The 20,455-nt window shown below is 51.0% G+C and overlaps 3 protein-coding genes across 3 annotated transcripts; 2 read left to right on the forward strand and 1 right to left on the reverse strand.

The window, feature by feature from the left end:
- The first annotated feature begins 30 nt into the window (after positions 1-30).
- TGME49_241820 (membrane protein, putative) lies at positions 31-8,080 on the forward strand. Its single transcript, XM_018780628.1, has 2 exons — positions 31-75; positions 585-8,080. Exon 2 carries the CDS (start codon positions 4,208-4,210, stop codon positions 5,081-5,083), a length of 876 nt encoding a protein of 291 aa, XP_018637589.1. The 5' UTR covers positions 31-75; positions 585-4,207; the 3' UTR covers positions 5,084-8,080.
- On the reverse strand, positions 7,896-12,091 carry TGME49_241830 (peptidyl-prolyl cis-trans isomerase). The gene is made up of 2 exons (XM_002366692.2): positions 9,729-12,091; positions 7,896-8,979 (listed from the first exon to the last, which is right to left on the reverse strand). Exons 1-2 carry the CDS (start codon positions 11,073-11,075, stop codon positions 8,599-8,601), a joined length of 1,728 nt encoding a protein of 575 aa, XP_002366733.1. The 5' UTR covers positions 11,076-12,091; the 3' UTR covers positions 7,896-8,598.
- A 1,495-nt stretch (positions 12,092-13,586) lies between these two features.
- Positions 13,587-20,421, forward strand: TGME49_241840 (hypothetical protein). The gene is made up of 6 exons (XM_002366693.2): positions 13,587-15,717; positions 16,287-16,405; positions 16,899-16,963; positions 17,319-17,455; positions 18,045-18,122; positions 18,957-20,421. The coding sequence occupies exons 1-6, from the start codon at positions 14,832-14,834 to the stop codon at positions 19,031-19,033; spliced, it is 1,362 nt and encodes a 453-aa protein (XP_002366734.1). The 5' UTR covers positions 13,587-14,831; the 3' UTR covers positions 19,034-20,421.
- The last annotated feature ends 34 nt before the right edge of the window (positions 20,422-20,455 follow it).

Below are 20,455 nucleotides of genomic sequence, written 5' to 3' on the forward strand. Positions count from 1 at the left end.
GGAGGTCCGATGCTTCTCCCCCTTGTCCCACAAAACGTCAGGCTGTACCGCGGCTGGAAAGAAGCTCTCCTCAAGGTAGGCGGGGTGAGGTACCACACGGTTCTCGGCATCAGTCGAGTGGAACGGAGCTGCAGACACGGAGGTTTTCTTCCCGTCAAGTGACTGCTTCGGCACATGAGAGGGGAGGTTCAAAAGTCAAGGGAGAGAAACATCCGTTTTCAAGCGGTATATGGCAGTCGACTCGGATTGACGACGGTAGGCCGACTGCTCATGGGAGCCGCAGAAGTCGACGGACTTGCATGAATCTAGTTTTTGTCGAGGTTGTTGCTGTTCATCCCTCATCCTTGTGTGCGGAACTGGATAGACGAGCATACAATGTGCGTAGGGTACTGCGTTGTTGTCGTGCATGCATGATGCTGACGGGGTCTTTGTTGGGTCATGGCCAGAGGTTGCGATGTGACAAACCGCTGTTTGAGGTGGTCCTGGTTGCGTCGGAGTGAGCGCAGTAGGCGCCCCAGTTCAGCAACATGTCGTGCTGTGGGAGACCGATGAGAGAATCCAGAGATCCTACGCTTGTGCCGCAGGTGAAGATAGCTCCTCAACATCGGCCCTTACCGCTGTTCGTCTTGCTCTGCTGAGGGGACTGCAGCCAACAATACCAGCAGGACCACAGATCGGAATTAGCACACCTCCTGGCGGCAGATCACTCGGCAGCCCGCATAGCTCCCGCAGTTCTGAGAGCTCAAGCAGGTCTGAGAGCTCCACGACCGCCACTTCGTCAGACGATCAGGGTTCGGGAGGGCGCGAGGAGAGGACGCTAGCGGGCGCGACGGCTGTCCCTGCATCTGCTAGTCCCCCGGGTGCGCGGCCGCAAACATCGCAACCAATGAAGGAAATGCTTTTGGGTGCCACTTCGCCGGCGGTAGAGCTCCCGCTTGGCGGTGCAACACCGTTAGGCCTTTCTGGTGGCTCGTCACTGGGAACGCCGTCGCTAGGACATCCTCCAAGAGGTCCTTCGTTTCCTTCTAGCCTGTCGCTATTTTTGCGCGGAAGGCGAATTCCCTTCAGATGCCCACGACCTGAGGCGTCGGAACAACCCGAGTTCCCGGGAGATTGTAATGACTGACTGGCCAATAAGACGGAGGACACGCATGCTACACAGAGCACTATATTACTCAACGCGGGGACACCTAGTGACACGAATCAAGGCGTCCCGCGGACACGGTCCCGACGCACTGCCTGTGGTTTTCGTCATTACTGGAAGATTTATTCGTAGTCCTTGTTAGTCGGAGACGCTTCTTGAACACTGGTGGGCAGCTTGCTCGCTCGATACAGTCGATGCGATGCTGATGGCGTTCCACACTATATTTATTTTGCCCTTTTCCCGCTGATGTTTCCTGGCAGAACTGAAGAGCGCGTCAGAGTGGGGGCATCCAAGGAAAGCCATACATGCGCATGGTTTGAAGGAAATTTTGAAGGTGGCGGTAGTTGAAGTGGAGGCGGCAAGTCGCTGACTACGAGGGGGGGAGACACTGCACTTGGTGGGGACCTGCGAGCAACGTGATTCTGCGTTATCACGCATACCACGACCCCATGTGAGAGCATTTCCCGTCTTGATCTACACCTACTCTGAATGTGCAAACACACCAAACATCGCTTGAGAAATCCTCACTCGCTGGTGTGCGTCCCGAGCTTCCTTGTGTTCCGCATTGTGAGCACACACGGCAGACGCTGAATCGACGCCGCGCTGTCCTTCTGACGCGACACAGGCGTGTACGTCTTTTCGGGGACTTTCACAAGTGCAAAGGTGTCGGGTCCGGATGGACGACCTGACTGGCGGTGGCAGGCACTCCGAATGAGCAGCGAAGAATAAGCCTTATTTGCTGATGATAGATCCATTAGAAGAATGTCTACTCAAATGCCCCCACATCTGCTGTTGCGGTTACTTCTCCCGTGGCATATATCGTTAGGTAGCTGAACTGACAGCAGTCGGTGCTCCTTCACATATCGTTTCGTCGACTGCTTTGTTTAGCCTCTTCAGGCGTTCAAACTTTGATCAGCTTGTTTCTTCTTGTATTCATGGATAGGTAGGTGGGCTGTTGCTTTAAGCTAGTCATCGCACTCACCTTGTTATGCTTCATACCTCAAATGAATGCATTCCTTTCTCGAAAATGCACGACGAAAAACGGAGTCGGGAAGGGCTTACATTGAACAGGTCTTGTTTGTAAAAAGACCAAAGCGCGAACCCTGCAATCAATCCCGAATACACCAGGTGCGTTGATGCGATTGTCGGACAAAAAACACAACGTACCAGTTGTCAGCGAGAGGCCACCAGTGCAGACAGAAGTCTCCACCGTACTGACTCAGCAGAGTACACAGCTTCTGTGAAAGTACTTGCGCTCTGTTTGATGTTCTTCTGAACGTTAGCTTGAGACATTCCGTCCCCTTTATGATTATGAACCCAGGCCCAGGCGAGGTGCCAGTTTCCGATTAACTGCTCGAAAGCCCTATCAGTATCTTGCCAGTATCGTGCCTTGATCCAACACTCTTTTCCGGTGGGCTTCGCGTCGCGAAGGCGCCGAATGTATATATTCGGTTCCAAAAGACAAGTAGCCTGCTACAGCACAGCTTGACGAACCCCACTCCCCTTCCGATGACGAGTTTTCGTCGCTGGTTGAGCAAAAGCGAGCGGAACCTTTGAACAAATTGTTCAGACATGCGCTGCAAGTAAGCTGCTGGTGGTCTGCTGACCGATCCAGAACGAGCGGGACAGTGTTGAGATACAGGTATTGGAGAACGAAAGGAAGAGCTGACGCCTAGGGCGTCGACAGTATCTCGGGCACTCTCTGGAAGTCGTAATGCTGGTCATTCATCCTGTAGGGCGAAACGGTCGCTGACGTTACCACAAAGATGCAGTGATGCACGGGTGTTGCACATCTTCTCGCAGGTGTGGCAGGCAACTTCTGCGTCCTCGGGCACGCAATTCTCAACAGTTCTTTTCTACACATTCACTTTTCTCTAATCGGAGACCGCTCCAATGGCCTTTTGAGTTCGTCTCTCGCACTGTTTCCCCCAAAACACGCAATCGCCTCCCGCAGATGAGAGGCGTCTCCAACAGCCCCCTAAGGTCACCCTCCCTTCTTACTCAAATCAGAAGGCCATCGGAACACACCGGAGGAAACAACATAATGGGAAAAAGAACCATGGGAAGAACCCCCCTTCGCTTTCCCTCCCTGTTAGACAGCCTCTAGCCGTCTTCGTTTGTGGATGCGAGTGGGGCCTTCCCAAAAGCCAAGCCACCGTTGCAAACAAACTTGTACGTGATCGAGACCACACGCTACTTGCTGTTCTCCCGGTCACCGCCTTCTGGTGGTGCCACGGCGAGCAGCGAGCTCTTCGCGAGAATCTGCATGCTCGTGTATTAGGCGCGTTGATTCAATTGCTCCTCGCGAGCTGCAGCTGCCGAGGCTTACGTGACCGGGCAGACGGCAGCGGTAAGGTGATTCGGTTTCTGCCGCGAAAATGTAATGGATGCAGAAAGGAAGCGCATTACGTTATCCGCTCTCCTTCCTCTCTGCAAGAGCAACTGGGATGTAATTTTTTGGCTGGAAATGATCTCGCATCCTTTTCAGGTCTGCGCGCTCACGTGTCTTTTTCCCCAACTGGGGGTTCAGCTGAAACACCCGCTGCCTGTGCTTCACCATTGGCACTGACGAAAATTTCGTTTCGGTGCACAGGTTTCTTTTTCTGTGCAGTTTCTATGTTCCCTATCTCTGTACTGTGTCGTTTCGTCGGTTCCTCAACTATTGGCGTGTCCGCTGTCCGGGCATGCCCCGTGCCGGTCTACCACACTTTCCCGTCTTTTTTTACGTTCACCTGCTGGTCCATTGCCTGTTCTTCCGTATTAGTTTTTTCATGTGCTTTCCCGTTCGCACGTTTCTCTCCAGTTTCCCCTTGGGATTTACTTGTCTCTCGGAGGTCCGAACGCTTGAAACTGCCAGTGGCAGCCCCCCCGCGTATGCTTCGGGACCCGCTCGCCTAAACACGGCATGTCCAGTGTCCGCCGTGACAAAATCTGTCAGGTGAATTGTGTCACAGGCGTCGAATTGGTTACTCGTTGTCAGCAAGTGCACTGCCTCCCTGCTGAACCTTGTCTTTGCTGTGTTCTCCTACGTGTTACCCCCTTTCTGATTTTTCCGCTCAAACAATGAATGGTTTGGCAGGCGGATTCGCAGGCACAGGATCCGAAGGGCCTGGAGTGTACGGGAGCAACGGCGGAGCCTTTGGTCCGTCGAGCTCTTTCGGATCTTCCCTGATTTCAGGCACCGTGTTGGGGAGCTTAATGAGTTCGGTCAGGAAAGTGGACGTGACTCGCGAGCTCGTCTGCAAAGGCACCGTGTCGGCGTGCGTGGGTATTGCTCTAGGCATCATCGCCTCCCTAATTGTGAACTGCACGCTGGTCGAGATCTCGATGTCCTCATTCTTCTCCTTTTATTTTGGCCTGCTCTTTGTCACCGTCGGCAGCGTCATTCTCTGGCGCATCCAGGTGACTAGCAAAATGGCTGCGGACGTCTCGGTGGGTGGCGGGGAAGGCGACCAGCCCCGCAAGATGCAGCTCCAATTCTTTGCAGCCTTGATTATCGCCTCTGGAATTCTCTGCTTCGTTCTGAAGAAGAACTGGTTTGTCGGCCTTCACCCTGTTGTCAAAGTGCCCCTCTACACGCTTCTTGGGATCGCTGTCGCCTTTGCCCTCACCTTCTCCCTCGTCGACATGGTAAACTACCTCCTGGGCTTTTTCCAGTCTTCCGTCGCCAAGCCCCTTGTGGAGTCCAAGGAACAAGTCAATCTCGTGCTGTTCACCGCTTTGCTCATGGGTGGCTTGTTCGGCTTCATTTTTGGTGTCCTCGACGTCGAAGACGAGGTCCAGTACCACGTCCGTCTTGCCCTCTTGCGCGAACAGCATCTCTGCTATCCTATAGGCGCCATTCTCGGCGGGCTGGCTGGCCTAGGCAACGAGATCCTGAGACAAGCAGACGAGGCGAAATTCAGAAAACTCGCGACGGAATTCGACGAGGAAATCTAAACCGCCAGTCCTGCTGTTTTGGACTTTCATGAAGAAATCTATGCGTCCAAGAAAATGAGCAGCTGTGAAACATCGGAAGAAAACGATAGCCAGTGCGAGGGGGGGACGGGGTCTTCAGGAAAAGGGAGACACGGATACAGATTGGTAGAGTTCAAGGAGAGGGAAAAAGGCAGGAACAAGATGGAAGCAGAGATAGGAGAAGGCGACTCCGTTAAATGATGTGAATTCTTTCGGTGTAACACGGGGTCTTGCTGCATCGTGCGATGCTGGGAGAAAGTGTCGCTGCGCTTGGGAAGGATGGGGAGGTGCGAGGGGGACCGAGGGAAACTTCCTTCAGGCTTTTCTGATGAAATCGGTAAGAGAAGAAAGACAAACAGGCCGATACCGAAAAAGGACAATGCTCCGAAAAGCCTTTGGCGTGGGGAAATGAAGGTCTGGGAATAAGAAACGGCCTCTTCACAGACGCGTAGAGAAAGAGGCGTCCATACCCACCCGTGTGTGTATATACTGACTGGTGTCTGAGAGATGAGCTGTGCCTCCGTGCACATATGTATACATATCGGTTGTGCATGCGTTCGTGGGTAGAAACCTGCGTTTTGAGATGATGTTAGGGTGTTGCAGAGTACCGATGTACACGCGAAGATCACTTCCATGCATAAGGCAAACTGTTGCACAAAACCTATAAGTGACTATTTGCCACTATGTAGATTCAATTCTGTGTAAGTGCGTGGTTAGCCTGCGTGTCTTCAACACTTGCGACTCTCTTGGTCGTGGTGTCAGTGTACAAGGACTTTTTTGAGTATACATGTACAGTATACATATACAACTATACGCGTATGCGTGGAAGCTTGTAAGCAGAAAAGCAATGCCCGGCACTGTTGAAAGAGGAACCATGCTTGATTAAACGCTGAAGCGTTTAGGAGACTGTCTCCAGCCTTTCTCCTCATTGCATGGGACTCGTTTAGCGAGGCGAGAGGGTGACGTGTCTATAGTCAGACGGACCATGTCGCTGCTCTCGTTTTTTCGCGTTCGTCTCCCGAGGGCTTCCGTGGAAGCATCCGGCGGCTGCCCTCTCGGCGAGTGTCCTCGCTTTTCATCTATTCCAGAACTTTGTACATGTTCGGAAATACTCTTAGGGGTTCCCTTTTTTCTCAAAGAAACTGGCGTCATGCAGGGCCAACGTGGTCGCTTCTGTGTTGTTTGTGTTCCGGTTTTACGGGGAGTTGATGCTTAGGGTCTCGTCTTCCTTATCAGCCCTCTCCTCCTTTCTTGGGGCGTACCTTTCTCATCTAGGAGCTGCCTGTGAGTTGATAAGTTGGCGAATCTTCAGTGCCTCTTTTCGCGGTTTGATCGCCGTGGTAGCACTGACAAACTTCACAAACGACCCGAAACTTCGACACTCATTCACGAGCGTCGTGCCTGTCCACCAGGGTGCTCTGATAACGCTTACAAGCACTCTTTTGCAGACCCGCCCACTCTGTGCGTCGACAGTGTTGATCCGCTGAGCACCGACAGCGTTTCGCTCTTTCGCAGGTTACACTCTTTTAGTCTGATTTTAAGTAAGCCGTGAGCTAAACTTGACAGTCTAAACCATTCGTCCAACTCGTGGTACGTACTCCTGAGAAAAAAGGTTGCTTTTGTAAACTAGGAACGTGTCACATCGTACTCACAACCCTGGCTCACATTTCCACTGAATGGTATATATCTCGATTAAGGGAATCAGGGAAATCGTGACCTAAAAACGTAGTGAAGTTTATAACTACTTCCATTTTTATCGTTTGTAGTGAAGGAATGTTCGCAGGTACTCTCAAGCTATTGCATATGAACACAGGATGCTCGCCGTGAACGAAGGATCCCTTCTGGCGCCATTTGCACGCTCAGCAGTTTGAGAGGATGACGAAGTGTCGCCTTTCACCCTTCGAGGTAGAAAAATAAACGTAAATCGCGGGAAGCCGTTCCTTACATGTCCAGGATAACCCTGTCAAACGAATTATACAAGGATCGGCACCATTCAAATGTCCACTCTGTGTATGGATCAACTCTCGTTTTCAAAGCGTTGTCTGGTTCCCGCAAATGCTGTCCGTCCCACCCGTGTCAATGAGAACACTGAGGATAATGATTTCCACGTTTGTTTCTGAGTTATATAACGGTCACAGGACTCAGCGGGAATGTTCAAACGGAAATAACTGGCACTCGTCGTATTTACTCCGCAGAGAAATGTCGCTTCTCTAAACCTAGCAGTCCATTTTTATCATGTGAAACAGGAAGTCAACTTGTCGGGAGCGGCTGTTTTGTTGATTTTGTGGGCACAGTGACAGCGAGCAAACCAGGATGCTGCTAGGAGGGGTGACTTTTCCTGTGTTTGCAGAAACAGGATTCTCTGGTCGTTTCCATCAACTGTACATCTCTGGACTTTTTTCCGGTCAAACGATACCGGCATGCCGAACTGCTCCAAGCCCCCTGCACTGATTACTAACCGGGTCCCGGTTCTACTGTGTTACGAAGGAGGGCACTGGCATTGATTTATATAGGTGTGATAGTTCCATTAAACCAAACTGCTCATTTGAAAGAGCGGAGTGCATCTCTCTTGCACATAACTCTATCCTTTAAGAAGTCCGCTGCACCGGCGAACTGCTGTGAATGTGGGGTTCGAAAGATCAGGTTCTCCATTCAAAGCCTTGTCGCGATGAACACTCATCCCAGAAGAATGCATTAACAACACGGAAAAGCCCGGTAAATCTGCAAGGAAACTTTATGGACGAAGACAGGTGGAAACGACCCTTGTGGCCGCAGGACAGCGGGTTCAAAGATGTTTCCAGGTTAGGGGAAACTCGGCGTTTCTGTAGTTTTCAGAGCTACGACTCCCTTTTTGCTCACTTCCGAAAGAGGTGAACCGACAGACGCAGCGACCATCAAATGCACTCGTAACGAGTGACTCCTTAGAGTCCAATCAATCAAAAAGTGCTTCCGTAAAGAGCTTAGCGCGCACGCACGCACGCGCTTCCGTATATTATATATATATATATATATATATATATGCACGTACGTGCGTAATACGGGCATTAACATCAGCAAAGATGTATATCTAAATGTGCTTGGGTGTGTGGGTATAGTTGTTGCCCCCACTGTACTCACAGTGTGACAGTGAGAAACGTGTCGAGACAATTCGCTGTGGGTTTTCTGGGGAGAAAAAACGGACAAACTGCACTTTTAAATTCAAAAATCCCATAGGGTTCACACTTTCTCTGCTTCACGGCGGAGCTGTGCGAGAGGATATCCCAACATCTGAAACTCCACCCTTGACCCCTACGGAATCGATGAGCCACAAAACCTTTCAAAACCCGCAGTTCTCACGCACAACCCGCGCGTTGTATGTCCACTTCTCTCGCCTCGCCTTACTTGTCACACTCGGTCCCCATCTCCTTTTCGTTCTTCCCGCGAAAAAAACGCCCATTTCTGTGTTTTCTGCGGGTGCAACGTCTCGCACTGTCGCCACCGGATTGTTAGTGTACTGATCACCATTTCGGAACCTCTCGCATGCCATTTTCGTTGGTTCTGCCTTGTTCCCGCCTTCTGTTGGCTGCACGTTGCCTCTTCACTTCGTCACTCATGCCCTTGAGAGGATCGAAGACGACTACAGAGGCAGCAGCTCGTGCCTCGTCGAGCTCGTAGGCTCGGGCACTGTCGACTGCGAATTTTAGCCCACCGTTGTTGAGCCAAGAGCCATCGCTTTCGTCCACTTCCTCGTCTAAATCAGGAAGCAACGCGTTCAAAGTGCCAGCCTCTGCCTGCGATCTCTTGTCTTCACCGGGCCTCGAAGACGCAGACACGCCGCCCCTCGAGACTGTCTCCCTAAACCCGTTCGCAGGCGCCGCCGAAGTTCGGAGCCGGCGCAGCTGAAAAAAACGAAGCAAAAAAGAGAGGATAAAGTCCGGAGAGAGGTGCAGGATGAATGTCACAGCGACAAGGAGAGAAGAAATTGAGACACAGAGAGGAGAAGCTTTCAGGGAAAAGAACGAGATAGGGAACACACGTCAGAGTGAAACAGGCAAGAAGAAATCAAAACAGAGAGAGAAGACAAGAAGGCAAGGGCAGAGCATGCATAAGCGGGGCACAAAGAACGAGAACGCGGGAGCGACAGACGAAAGAGGAAAGCAAGAGTGCGAAGCACTCTGCGGTCAGGCAAAAAAACATCACACGACAGGGGGAGAAGAGCAGCGCAGAAAAATAAGGAATAGCGGCCAAGAGACGGTACGGGCGACGGTGTGGACTGGGAAGGAGCAGTCGACGAGAAAGGAAACAGACACGCTCAGACGAACGCATCCACATATGCTCTCCATAAAGAAAATGCTGAACAGACAGGCATGCGACTAGCCGTAGGAAGAGACGATAGGGCATTTGCGACTGACGGATAGACGGGAGCATGGCCGAGTACAGACAGAAAAGACGAAGAAGCCGGCGAACCAAGATCAACAAGGAGATGTGTCGACCTCACCAAACCGCTCACACATGCATCAACCTTTGTGCTCTCCTCTCTTCCCTCCCATTCCTCCTCTCCTTTGCCGTTTCGCTTCTCCGACCTCCTTCGTTGTTTTGCTTCTCTCTCTTCTTGTTGTGCTCTTTTTCTTCTCGTTGGATTCCTCACCTGAGCAGTGAACATTTCGAGTTTCTGCATGGTGGTATCTTGTCGTCTTTGCTCTCCCTTGTCTTTCTTCTTCAAAAGAAAGAATTGTCTGCGCTTCTCCGCCTCCGTCATGAGGTCGCTGTTTTCCATTTTGTTGCGATCTGCATGCGAGCCCTGGAGAGCGCTGCCGACGCCAGTGCGCAGGCGCAGAGCGTCGACGTGCGTTCTTCTCTCGTCGTCGCTGTCGCTGCGTCGCCCCCGTTTCGCCTTTCGTCTCTCTGCTCCCTCACTGTCGCTGTCGGAAGAGCAAGCTGAGTCTCTTCCTTCGTATCCTCTGCTTCTGTCTCTCCTCTGACGCTGTCCGTCTCCTGTCGGAGGTTCACTGCGAGAGGACAGAGCAGCGAGGCGCGCGCGAACCCCCTCCAGCACACTGGGACCGGTCTCCCTTGCTTTCTGTTCTTCCTGCCACTCCAGCTCTTCTTCGTCGTCTTCTGCTCGCTCTCGTTCGCCTTCTCTGTCCGGCTTCCAGCTATCTCGAAGGAGATGGGGGTCGTCCAGCAGGTCGTGGGCGCTGAGTTTCTTTCCAGTCTCCGGCGTGGACCCCTCTTCCTCATCGCCGAAGGAGAGAAGTTTCTTGTCGGCTTTTCGCAGTTTCGCTCGCGCCGCCTCGGCCTCTTCTTCTCGCAGTGCGCTGCCTTGAGATCTGGCTCGACCTTCGGTTGTGCGACCGCCAGCTGCTCGTGCACGTTTCCGTTCGTCCTTCTGCGCCGGCGGTGCGTCCGGCAACCTGCGAGGCACCAGGTCTTCAAAGGGGTTCCAGAGAACATCCACGCTTTTGATGAATGGCGGAGTCATGGGCCGGTCTTCCTTGCCGACTTCCAGGTCGTTGAACTTCATCAAGTTGTACAGAGTGTGTCCAGTGACTTTGCCGAAGAGTGTGTACGCGTTGTTCAAGACGTCCGCGCGCGCCAGCGTGATGAAGAACTGGTTCCCGTTCGTCCCCAGGCTCCGGCCTCGCTCGTCGTTCTCGGCATCCTTCGACGAACGACCCAAGTTGGCAACCCCCACCAACCCCCGGTAGCGGAACTTCAGGCGGGGATGCGTCTCGACATCGAACGGCTTGCCATCGAACGTCGTGTCGGCGCCGCCGCGACCTGTTCCCGTGGGGTCGCCTCCCTGGACGATAAAGTCCTTAACAACTCGGTGGAAAATTGTGTTCACGTAGTACCCCTCCAGGCAGAGCTGCACAAAGTTCCTGCATGCGAGCGGACACTCCCGCGCCCAAAGCTCGACGTCCAAATCCCCCAACGAAGTGTGCAAAACTACCTTGCCCCGCGTCGACGGCTCGTGCACGTACACCTCAGACATCTTGACGAGAGACGAGAAGCCAGTGAGGTGCACAAACAAAACGCGGTCGAAAACGTAGGGTTGCCGAACCGGGGAGCGGGGCGAGACAGAGACACCGGACGACGAAGGAAATACGTTGATGAGGACGAAGAGAGGCACAAAGATCGACGCGAGACCGTGGAGGAGACGTAGACAGAGAGAGACGGAAACGAAGGAGGGAGAGAAACGCGGAGAGAGCAAAAGTGAGGCACAAATGGATAGAGAAAAAGAGCAAGGGACAGAGGCGGCGGAGAAAGCGTAGGAGGAGGTGTGAGTGCTGGAAGCAGAGGGCGAGAGCAGAAGAGAACTGGATGCATGGACAAGAAACTTCGCCGGGAAATTGGAAAAAACGCGGGGGAGTCTCGAAGATCGATCGAGAGAATTCACACTCCATGTACCAGCACTCGGAGGCGCATGGAAAAAAGAGACACCCCGAGACCGAAGAGACAGAAAAACGAGCGGGCAAATAGAAAGGAAGACTGCGGCCGCAAATGCAAACAAAGGCCTTTACATCTTTCCTTGGCACAAACTCCCGGAAAAAGTATCAGGACCCCCAAATGTCGAGGATCGCCGCCCCGCCCGTTTGTGTCTCTTAGAGGGAGCAGCGATGGCGTTGCTCTTTGCAAACATCTGCTACAAAAATGCGTATTTTTTTCTTTCTTCCTCTTTCTTTTTTCCCTCAAGGATTCCATAAGCAGGCGCTTGCCTGCTCTGTACACAGCCGCTGTCGCTCTCGTTCTTCTCTCGTGACCCCTCGCCGCTCGTAGACTGTCTGCCTCTTTGTTCGTGCCTCTATATCTTTCAATCTGAGAACTGAGTGAGGCGAGTTAAGCGATCTGGTCGTTCTTTTTTCCCATTAAGACGCGGAAAAAAACATCAGACGGAAAGCGAGAAGAGACAGCGTGTCAGCGCTGTGCTCGACTGTGCGCGACATGCATGGAAAACCCGACGTTTCGGAGCTGGGAAACTCTTCTCAAACATCGAGCAACCACCGCGTGTTCATCATGGAAAAATACATGTATTTTAATATTTCAAACAAGTGAACAAAGGGGAAATAGAGTTATACGTCTGTCGGTGGGAATACGTCATGCGGTATCTAGTAAGCACACGCGGACTACACGGTGGATGGCTACCATGGTGAAGAAGCAGAAACCGCACTCGATCCGTAGAGCATTTCGGTTGCTGTAGGAATACCTGATGCATATAGATACAATGCTCTATATATACCTAAATGACACATTTATATCTGTCTTTCTGTATCCATATATCCATATAAATATGGAACTGCATATAGATACAATACTCTATATATACCTAAATGACACATTTATGTCTGTCTTTCTATATCCATATATCCATATAAATATGGAACTTCTTCCCCAGGAACTCTCGTGAAATGAATCGACTATCTCTATATAAGGTAAATGCGCAGGCATGCTCTATAGGAGTGTCTGTATCGTAAAAGAGGCCAGGTTGTACTCCTGGAAAAGCTATTTTTGTCCGGCAGCGACCATGCTGGGCGTATCTGTTCATTCTTTGTGCCGCTCAAGTCACTGACGCTTCAAGGGTCAAAAGCAGGGTGCCTCAGCGTGCAAGCTGCTACACAGCTGCAGGGGAGTCCCTTTTCAGCACGCTCCCAGGTGTATATGGATTTAAGTCCTTCTCAGAGTCGTCGGGTATGTCTTTCATACCGGAACCTCGAGAAGAAACTTCTCCTGTGTAGTGAGAACATCGAGACATTTCATGCTTGTATGTTCACCCGCAGAAATTAGAGTGTCGCGGTAGACGCATATCCATCTGTGTCCACCACGGGCGATATGTATGTATGTATATATGTATGTATGTATATATATATATATATACGTAGATAGCTACCCTTGTCTTTGTGTATCTCTGTTCGTAAGAACCTGTGGGTGAGCAGGGAGGGGAACGAGGCTGAATCGAGAGGCTCTTCTTCTTCGGCGCCCACTGAGGTGGATACTGTGTGACAAACGTGGCACCGAAAGCGTTCCCGCTAGTAAAGATTCGCTTTGCCTTCTTTGGGTCGGTCACAGCACACTAGAAGGTCAACACTAAAGTAAGTGCCGAAATCCGTACATACGAATAGCTATATATAAAAGTGTATACATGTGTGCGCTTCTTCTGTACTGAAAAGCTGCCGGTACACTATGGAACGGGGATCCCCGACTGTTGGAGTCATCGACGAAGTCCACCAACGGTACGGAACGAATCCCACCATCGGAGGCGACATACCGCCTCCCCGTTTTGAGAAGGTTTCTGATTCTTGCGCTTTTCTTCGCTTCCAAACTCTTTTCGCGCTTTTTGTCTGGATGGAAAACAACCTTGGGCATATAGAGAGGCTCGTTCATTGCGGTGCCCTCCGGTACAGGCTGGCAAAGACGACGTCTCACCGGACGAAAGCGCACCAGCGGCGCGCATGCCACAAACGCTGCCACGAAAATGGGGAGAAAAGACGAAGTCAGACTGCTTTCCAGTGGATTTCCTTGGGAAGACTCTTGACGGCGCGCGCGCTCGAAATGCATTCTGCGTACCTGCTTGGACATTTTCGCGCCTCTCACTCAGAAACACCAGTTCCGCTGTCGGCGAAACGGGGTAGCGGGCAGGCCGCGACGAGAGACGAGGGAAAGCGTGCTCAAAAAGCTTCCACTACTGGTTCGGGTCTCGGCGAGAGGGACGGGACGACTATGCGAGAGAGACGGGACGACTCTGGGAACGAGGACAGGCAACAACGCTAGTAGTGGCAGACACTTCCTGCGCTCCTTTTCGAGCGATATCGCCGCTTCGCCTCTCATCGTTTACCCGACTTCTTGCCCCCCGTCCTTGCGTCCAGCTTTTTCCGGACGCACCCGCAGAGAGAACGGTCGAGCTGTTTTGTCACGAAGCCCGAGGAAAACTCGGGAAAGTGGCACATTCCGTGTCAGCTTCCGTTTACACTGCGACTGCGACTCTTTGGGTGTACATACACTCCGACTCTACACCGCTTTCGTTTTGGCTTCGGATTCGTTCCACCCTCGTCGGTCATTCCATACCGCTTACTACTAAACTTCGTATGCTGAGGCTGATCTCGTTAGGCTCTTGGTGTATACCTTCCTGGATCAGGGAAACCCCGGATGCTTTCTCGTTTCCCTACTCTTCTTTTCGAGAAACATCGTCCAAAGCGCGACGGCTAAACGGGACACCTGCGTACCGCCATCGACGTCGTCATCCCCTTTCAATCTGTCCGATCCACCGGCAAGATTTGTGCCATTTGCGCTTCTCTCTCTCTGTCACGTTCCGTCGAGTTGCGTTTCTCCGCGCGCAAACCGTATCGCGGCCCAGTCGCTCCGCCGCACCGGCAGTTCCATCCCTCGTTGACTTAAGCAGCCATCGCCTGTGCGCACTTTCGCGACATTTCGAGACCGTTTTCTAGGGCGTTTGCCTTTTCTTAGCAGGGCGTGCAGGCACAAGGGCAGACACGCACCATCCACGTTCTAGGTGAAACTCTCCTTTTGTAGTCCAGCGTCTCTCGCTTGCTACTCCCCGTACCTGCCGTCTCTTTTCCTCGAGTTTTTTCTCACACTCCCCCTCTTTCTTTTTGGCGTTTGACCCCCACTTCTCACGAGTTGAACTTGCATCCCGATCCTGGCTTTTGGCGCCCCAAATCCCGTTTGTCTTTCGGGCCGCGTCAACCGCAACCTCCCCGTCGTTCGTCCCGCGCCTCTTTGCCCAAGGTCCACCATGTCGGCAGACGTCAGCGGAACGCCGGCGGTCCCGGCGTCGTTCATCGCGTCTGCGGTCGCGGAGAAGGAGGAAGAGAAGCAATCGCCTCCGTCGGCGTTCCAGATTCGCACGAACTCGGGCGTTCCGGCGCTGGGCATGTCGCAGACTGCTGGCGCGAGCGTGGGCTCAAACGGAGCGTCCGGTGTCTCCGACATCGGTCTGTTGCGCGATGAAGCGGCTTCTGGCCCAGCAGACCCGCGCTCCTTTGGGGCGGTGACCCGCGACCGAACCGTGGGGGTGGCCTCGGACGCCGCGCCCCTCGCGTCTGCGACAGGTGCAACTGAAGTGGTGAAGATCAAGGTGGTGATTTACGGGGGCCAAAATATGGACGGGAAGAAGTTGTATTGCAAGTTCTACCACGGCAGCTGCAAACACAAGACGTCCACGGCGGTCGCGCGCCGGAACCCGGAGTGGAAGGAGTGGTTTTCCATCACGCACTTGGTGAACAAACAGTCGCCTATCCTCCGCATCGAGATATGGGGTGGCGGATTCCTCGGCAAAGAAGTCAAGGGATTCTGCGACGTCGACCTGTCTCCGGTTCTGCACGACCATGTCCTCATCGATGGCTTGTACGATGTGCGCGGGTGCGGCGGCCAGCTCCGCGTGAAGCTAATCAACATGGATCTCCTGCCTCGCTGGGAACGAACGATTGCGGCCGAGGCCGCTCTGCATGCAATTGGCGAAGAAGATCCTGAAGGCGTCCTCGCTCTCATGGTCGATGACGTCAAACGCATGTTCCCCGCCGTCCCGTACAAGGAAATCGCTCTCACGCTCCGAGCCCACGACTGGAGGCGGGCCTTTGCCACCAACGAACTGAAAATCACAGGCGCAAAGAGAGCCCAAAGTAAGTCGCGTCGACAGCCGAGAAACGGAGTCACGAACCAGCAACGAATTCAACAACGATGAAACGCACACACACACACAAACTCGACAGACGGGTGCAGAATGCGGTTTCGTCTTTGTACTTGTATCTGCATGTTGAAGCCTACATTTTCCACGGATATAGAGAGGTGTGTTTTGCCCTGGACATACAGCTGAAGAAGCGCATGCACAATTGCGTTAAGAGTTTCGGAGGCTCCGTCTCGTCTCAGCTGCACAGGAGGAATCACAGACCGGTGGTGGATATTCGAGGGAATTTTTGCCGATGAATTCCTCTTCACCGGAACCGCCTTCAAGTCATGAGATAGGAGTCTCATCATTTTTCTTTCCCCTCACTGTCGTGACCTCAAATGCCTCTGAGGTTGTCGTTCGCTGTGCCTTACTGTGTCTTGGAGGATTTCGCTGCTTGCTTGCACTGGCTGCCTTTGTGGGCCCGCTTTCGCTCTTGTTTCTCTATTGCACCGGGAAAAAGTAAACATGTGGCATAGGGTTTTCAAGTGAAGGGACGCACTTGCTTTTTGCGGTGTCGTTCAGCCACCGCGAACGTGAGAAAGCAGCGTTACATCGACGTCGGTGACCCTGGCGAAGGCTGCGTCGCTCTCGGCCTCGGGGCCGACGTCGGCGGGAAACACGAATCTTTCATGGAAAGGAAGGTAAGACATGTTCAAAATTCTACAGCGACTGAGTTGCGTCTGTACTGCAGTTATAGGCATTTATACATGTGCATATACGTTTACATATATGCGTATGTGCCCGTATTTTTGTGTTTCTGTCCAAATTATATATATATATATATAAATATATTTAATTATGTAGATGTATATGCGTGTACGTATGCGTATATAAGCCTCTCTTTATAGACAGGTGCACTTGATTTACGACGTATTTCATGTTTGTAGGAGCCAGATGCGAGTGATTTGTGCTGATTTATCTATGTGTACGTTTTGACCTGCGATGCTGTGACCCCCTTGACGCGAGGACATCGAGCTTCACCTGCAGACACACAGACACACGTGGAGGGTTAGTAACTGAACTCATGATGATCGCGATTTTCTTCCAGAGCAGGAACAGGAAGGCCAGCATGCTGCGTATTGTGCACGCGCGTACAGAGATACGTTCATGTCTTTGTGTATTTGCACTGCACAGAAACGGCAGCAAATTCGCGAGGTGGCGAAGATGTTGCCAGATGTCGATCTGGACGAAATCGAACAGTAAGTCTTCCCCCTCTCAAAAGTGAAAGTGACACAGGATTTATCAACTGCTGTATCTTTACATACATATATCCATATATATATATATATATATATATATCTGCAAATATAGGTATCTCTGTATGTATAATGCTCTCTGTGCATTATGCAGTACATATATATATATATATATATATATATATATATATTGTGTGGGGTGAGTTGCGTGTGTGGCGACTGCGTGTGAGTTACTAGGTCCCTTGCGTGCTTTTGTTTCCTGTTTACTTTTAGAGGGTGTCTGCGTTGTTTGCTCATTTTCTTTTTGGACATGGTGCAAACAAGCTGATACGTTTCCTCGTCTGCTTCTTTTTGTCAGCACACTGCGAACAAACAACTGGAACGTTTGTGGCGCGGTTGACGAGTTGATTCTCGCACATCGCGAAACTGACATGCCGACAGAAAAGAAGGGCGATGGCGTGCGAATCACCAGACTCGATACGACCGCTCAAGCTGGTATGTTTCCTCCCCAAACAGCATGCACGTTTGTGTTTATATATATATATATATGTACATATATGGATAGTTATATATATATATATATATATATATATATATATATATATATAGTTGCACGTGGATGTGTATATATTGCAGCGGACATACAAATACAATCTCTATATGCGTAGGTGTATATAGTTATGTATATGTGTATATAGGAGAGTCTCGTACTCTTGGTGGCGGCGTCCCCACACGGAGGTGAATGCACAGTTTGTGCATTTTTTTTTCGATTTCCTTCCCTAACGCCGAGGCCGACCGTGACACTTTCTGCAAATATAATAGAGAAAGAAAGTGTATATATATATATACATGGGTGGTGCCGGCCGATTCAATTCTCAGGATTCTCCCTTTTGTCCGCCTGCTCTGGTGTGCCTTTCGAGAGACACAGGGAAGGCACATATGCGGTGTGGTATTTCTTGAAGAGCTTCGATGAGTGAGATGCTGACAAGGCGAAAAAGGAAGCGAATGCTCACGAGGAGCATGGGAGATTGTCTGTTAGACACCCGTGCAGTTGCTGTTGTTTTATCTCGCGTCTTCTTTTCAGGCGGATTCGTGGCACTCGAACAACACAAGGGTAGCTTGGAAGTTCGCCACTCGTCCGCTCTTCCTCCCCAGCGAGCAGGTATATTCTTGCTTTCTCTTCGAAAGCCTTCTCTGTGTTTGGGGTTCTGTCTTGTCTCGCTTTTGCTCCACAGTCTTTGTGTGTCGTGTATGTCGAAAAGAAGGTTGTTCGCGCTTTCTTCCGATTGTTTCTCGAGTTCCGAGCACTCCGCCATGCCACCTGGATCCCCTTCTCCGCGTGTAAAGCGTTGGTTCTGCTTTTACTTTAGAGGGGGCAAAAACGAGTTTTCGGCGTTTTTCTTAAGGTTCAACCCACGTACTCACAGAATTATACACCATGCGTTATTATGCATACATATAAATGTACTTATCTTCAGATATATATATATATATATATATATATATATATATATAGGTATACAGCGGGAAAGTGGGTTTTGCGGTGGCTTTGCTGTGTGGTATCTGATGAGGTCCCTTTCTAGGGCAGCGCGAGTCTTACGCACAGAGAAAAACGAATTTCAACAGATTTTTCCTTTGGGTCAACCGCTTGTCCACATGTGTCTACGTGTGTGCAGATCTAACGTTTTCCAAATATATATGCATATATATCTATGTATATATGCGTATATCTGTGCATATGTATGAAATAAAGTGTATATAAATGTATACCTGTGTATATATGTGTTTTTACCTATGAAATAATATGTTTGTATATCTATGCATATATATATATATATATATATATATATATATATATATTCTACTTATGTAAACATGTTGTATGTTCGTGGCCGACTGTTCACACACACCGGCAAAGATCTCTTCCCTGTGAGTTTTTTCGTTTTTTTTTTATTTTGAGAGAGAACGCTTGCGGGCATGCGATTTTCGACTTCAGGAGTTGGCGAGAAGAGATTCCGACAACGCGTCATGATGTTCGAGAAAGAAAAAGACAATCAGTCTGGCTCGGTGTAGACCCAGCAGCATCCCACGCTTCTTGTCTGCAAAGAGAGGGAGTATCTTCTTTTTTGCCGTTGTTTGTGTTTTAGGGGAAAGACTGAAGACTCTTTTTTCTTGCAATGTGTAAATTTGGTGACACTACGGACTTGGTGTCATGTACACGTTCCCTTCGGAGGGCCGACGTCTTCAGAACCTTTCCGAAGTTTTTTTGGGGGACTGCAGCGAGTTTGTTGTTCATCGCTTCACGTTCAGGAGGCGCAAGGGTCGGGAGAGAACACCGAAATGGCAGGCAAGGCGCCTGTCTCTCGGCTTTCTCTACCCCAGGATGAAATTTTTTTGTCGTAGCTGCTGCTCGCTTTTTCGAACTGTCTGTCACTCTCGTCGCGGCATACGTGTCTTCTCGTCGACGGCTTTTCTGCACTCTTCCTGGAGAGATGTGATGCGGGCCTCGGCGAGATGATCCTCTTTTGAAGGAACCTGTTGAGGATTTCTGGTCAAGACTCGGCATGAGGGTGCGATGAGTTCCCGTTTGTTTCTTTCTCTTTCACATGGCTGCGTGGAGCCTCTCAAGGCACAAACAAGGGAGAAACGGGAGCAGAAGAAAGAGACGAGAAGAAGAGCGAGAGCAGCAGCAACCGAGAGACGCCGCAGAGCTGAGAGGAAAACAACGGCGATGAGGTCCTGGAAGGACAGTGGAGACGAGAAAAAGAGGACAAGACAATGGGCAACAAGACACTGAGATGGCCCGTATATTTCTGGGGGACAGAAGTGGAAGCACAGGAGACCCCAACAAGAATGCGGAAAGGAGACGCCGACTCAATTGTTGCCTGAATCGAGAGACCTAACAGATGCTGAAAGGAGGCCGTCTCCGTGCGTCTCCTACTGTGATGCGTGTGCCGAGTCCGTTGCACTGTCTTCTCCATTCAGGCCGTGGACCTTCTCCCTCGCCGTTTGTTTGCTCATATGAAATATACATATCTGCTTCGTTGGTCGTATATATATATTTATTTATTTATATTATTTATATGTGTTTATATAATACGTAGATGCACATCTGTCTACAGGCTGGTGTAGTGAGTTCGCCGTTGTCTCAGTGCTCTCGCGCTCGCGCTCGCCCTCGAGAGTGCCCCGGGTGTGAGCATGGTTTTGCAGCAGTAACCGCAGTGGTGCCATTTTTTCCACGTTTCTGCGTGCGATGTGAGGCACATGCTTAGGACTCTTCGAACAGCGCTTTTCCACTATGTTGATATTGAATCCGGACCGTTGTTTTTTGCTTTTTTTCGATGATGCTAGAAGAAGCTCTGTATCCTACAACGCGCCGCAGCGACAGCTCCCGGCGAAAAGCCTTCGAATCAGTGACCACTAACGCTTCACGTGACTGCTAGAACCATTCAAATGCAAGTAGATGGTCTACGCAAATGTTACGCAAACGCAGGC

Source organism: Toxoplasma gondii, chromosome VI (genome assembly GCF_000006565.2).
Source record: "Toxoplasma gondii ME49 chromosome VI, whole genome shotgun sequence".
Taxonomy (NCBI): domain Eukaryota; phylum Apicomplexa; class Conoidasida; order Eucoccidiorida; family Sarcocystidae; genus Toxoplasma; species Toxoplasma gondii.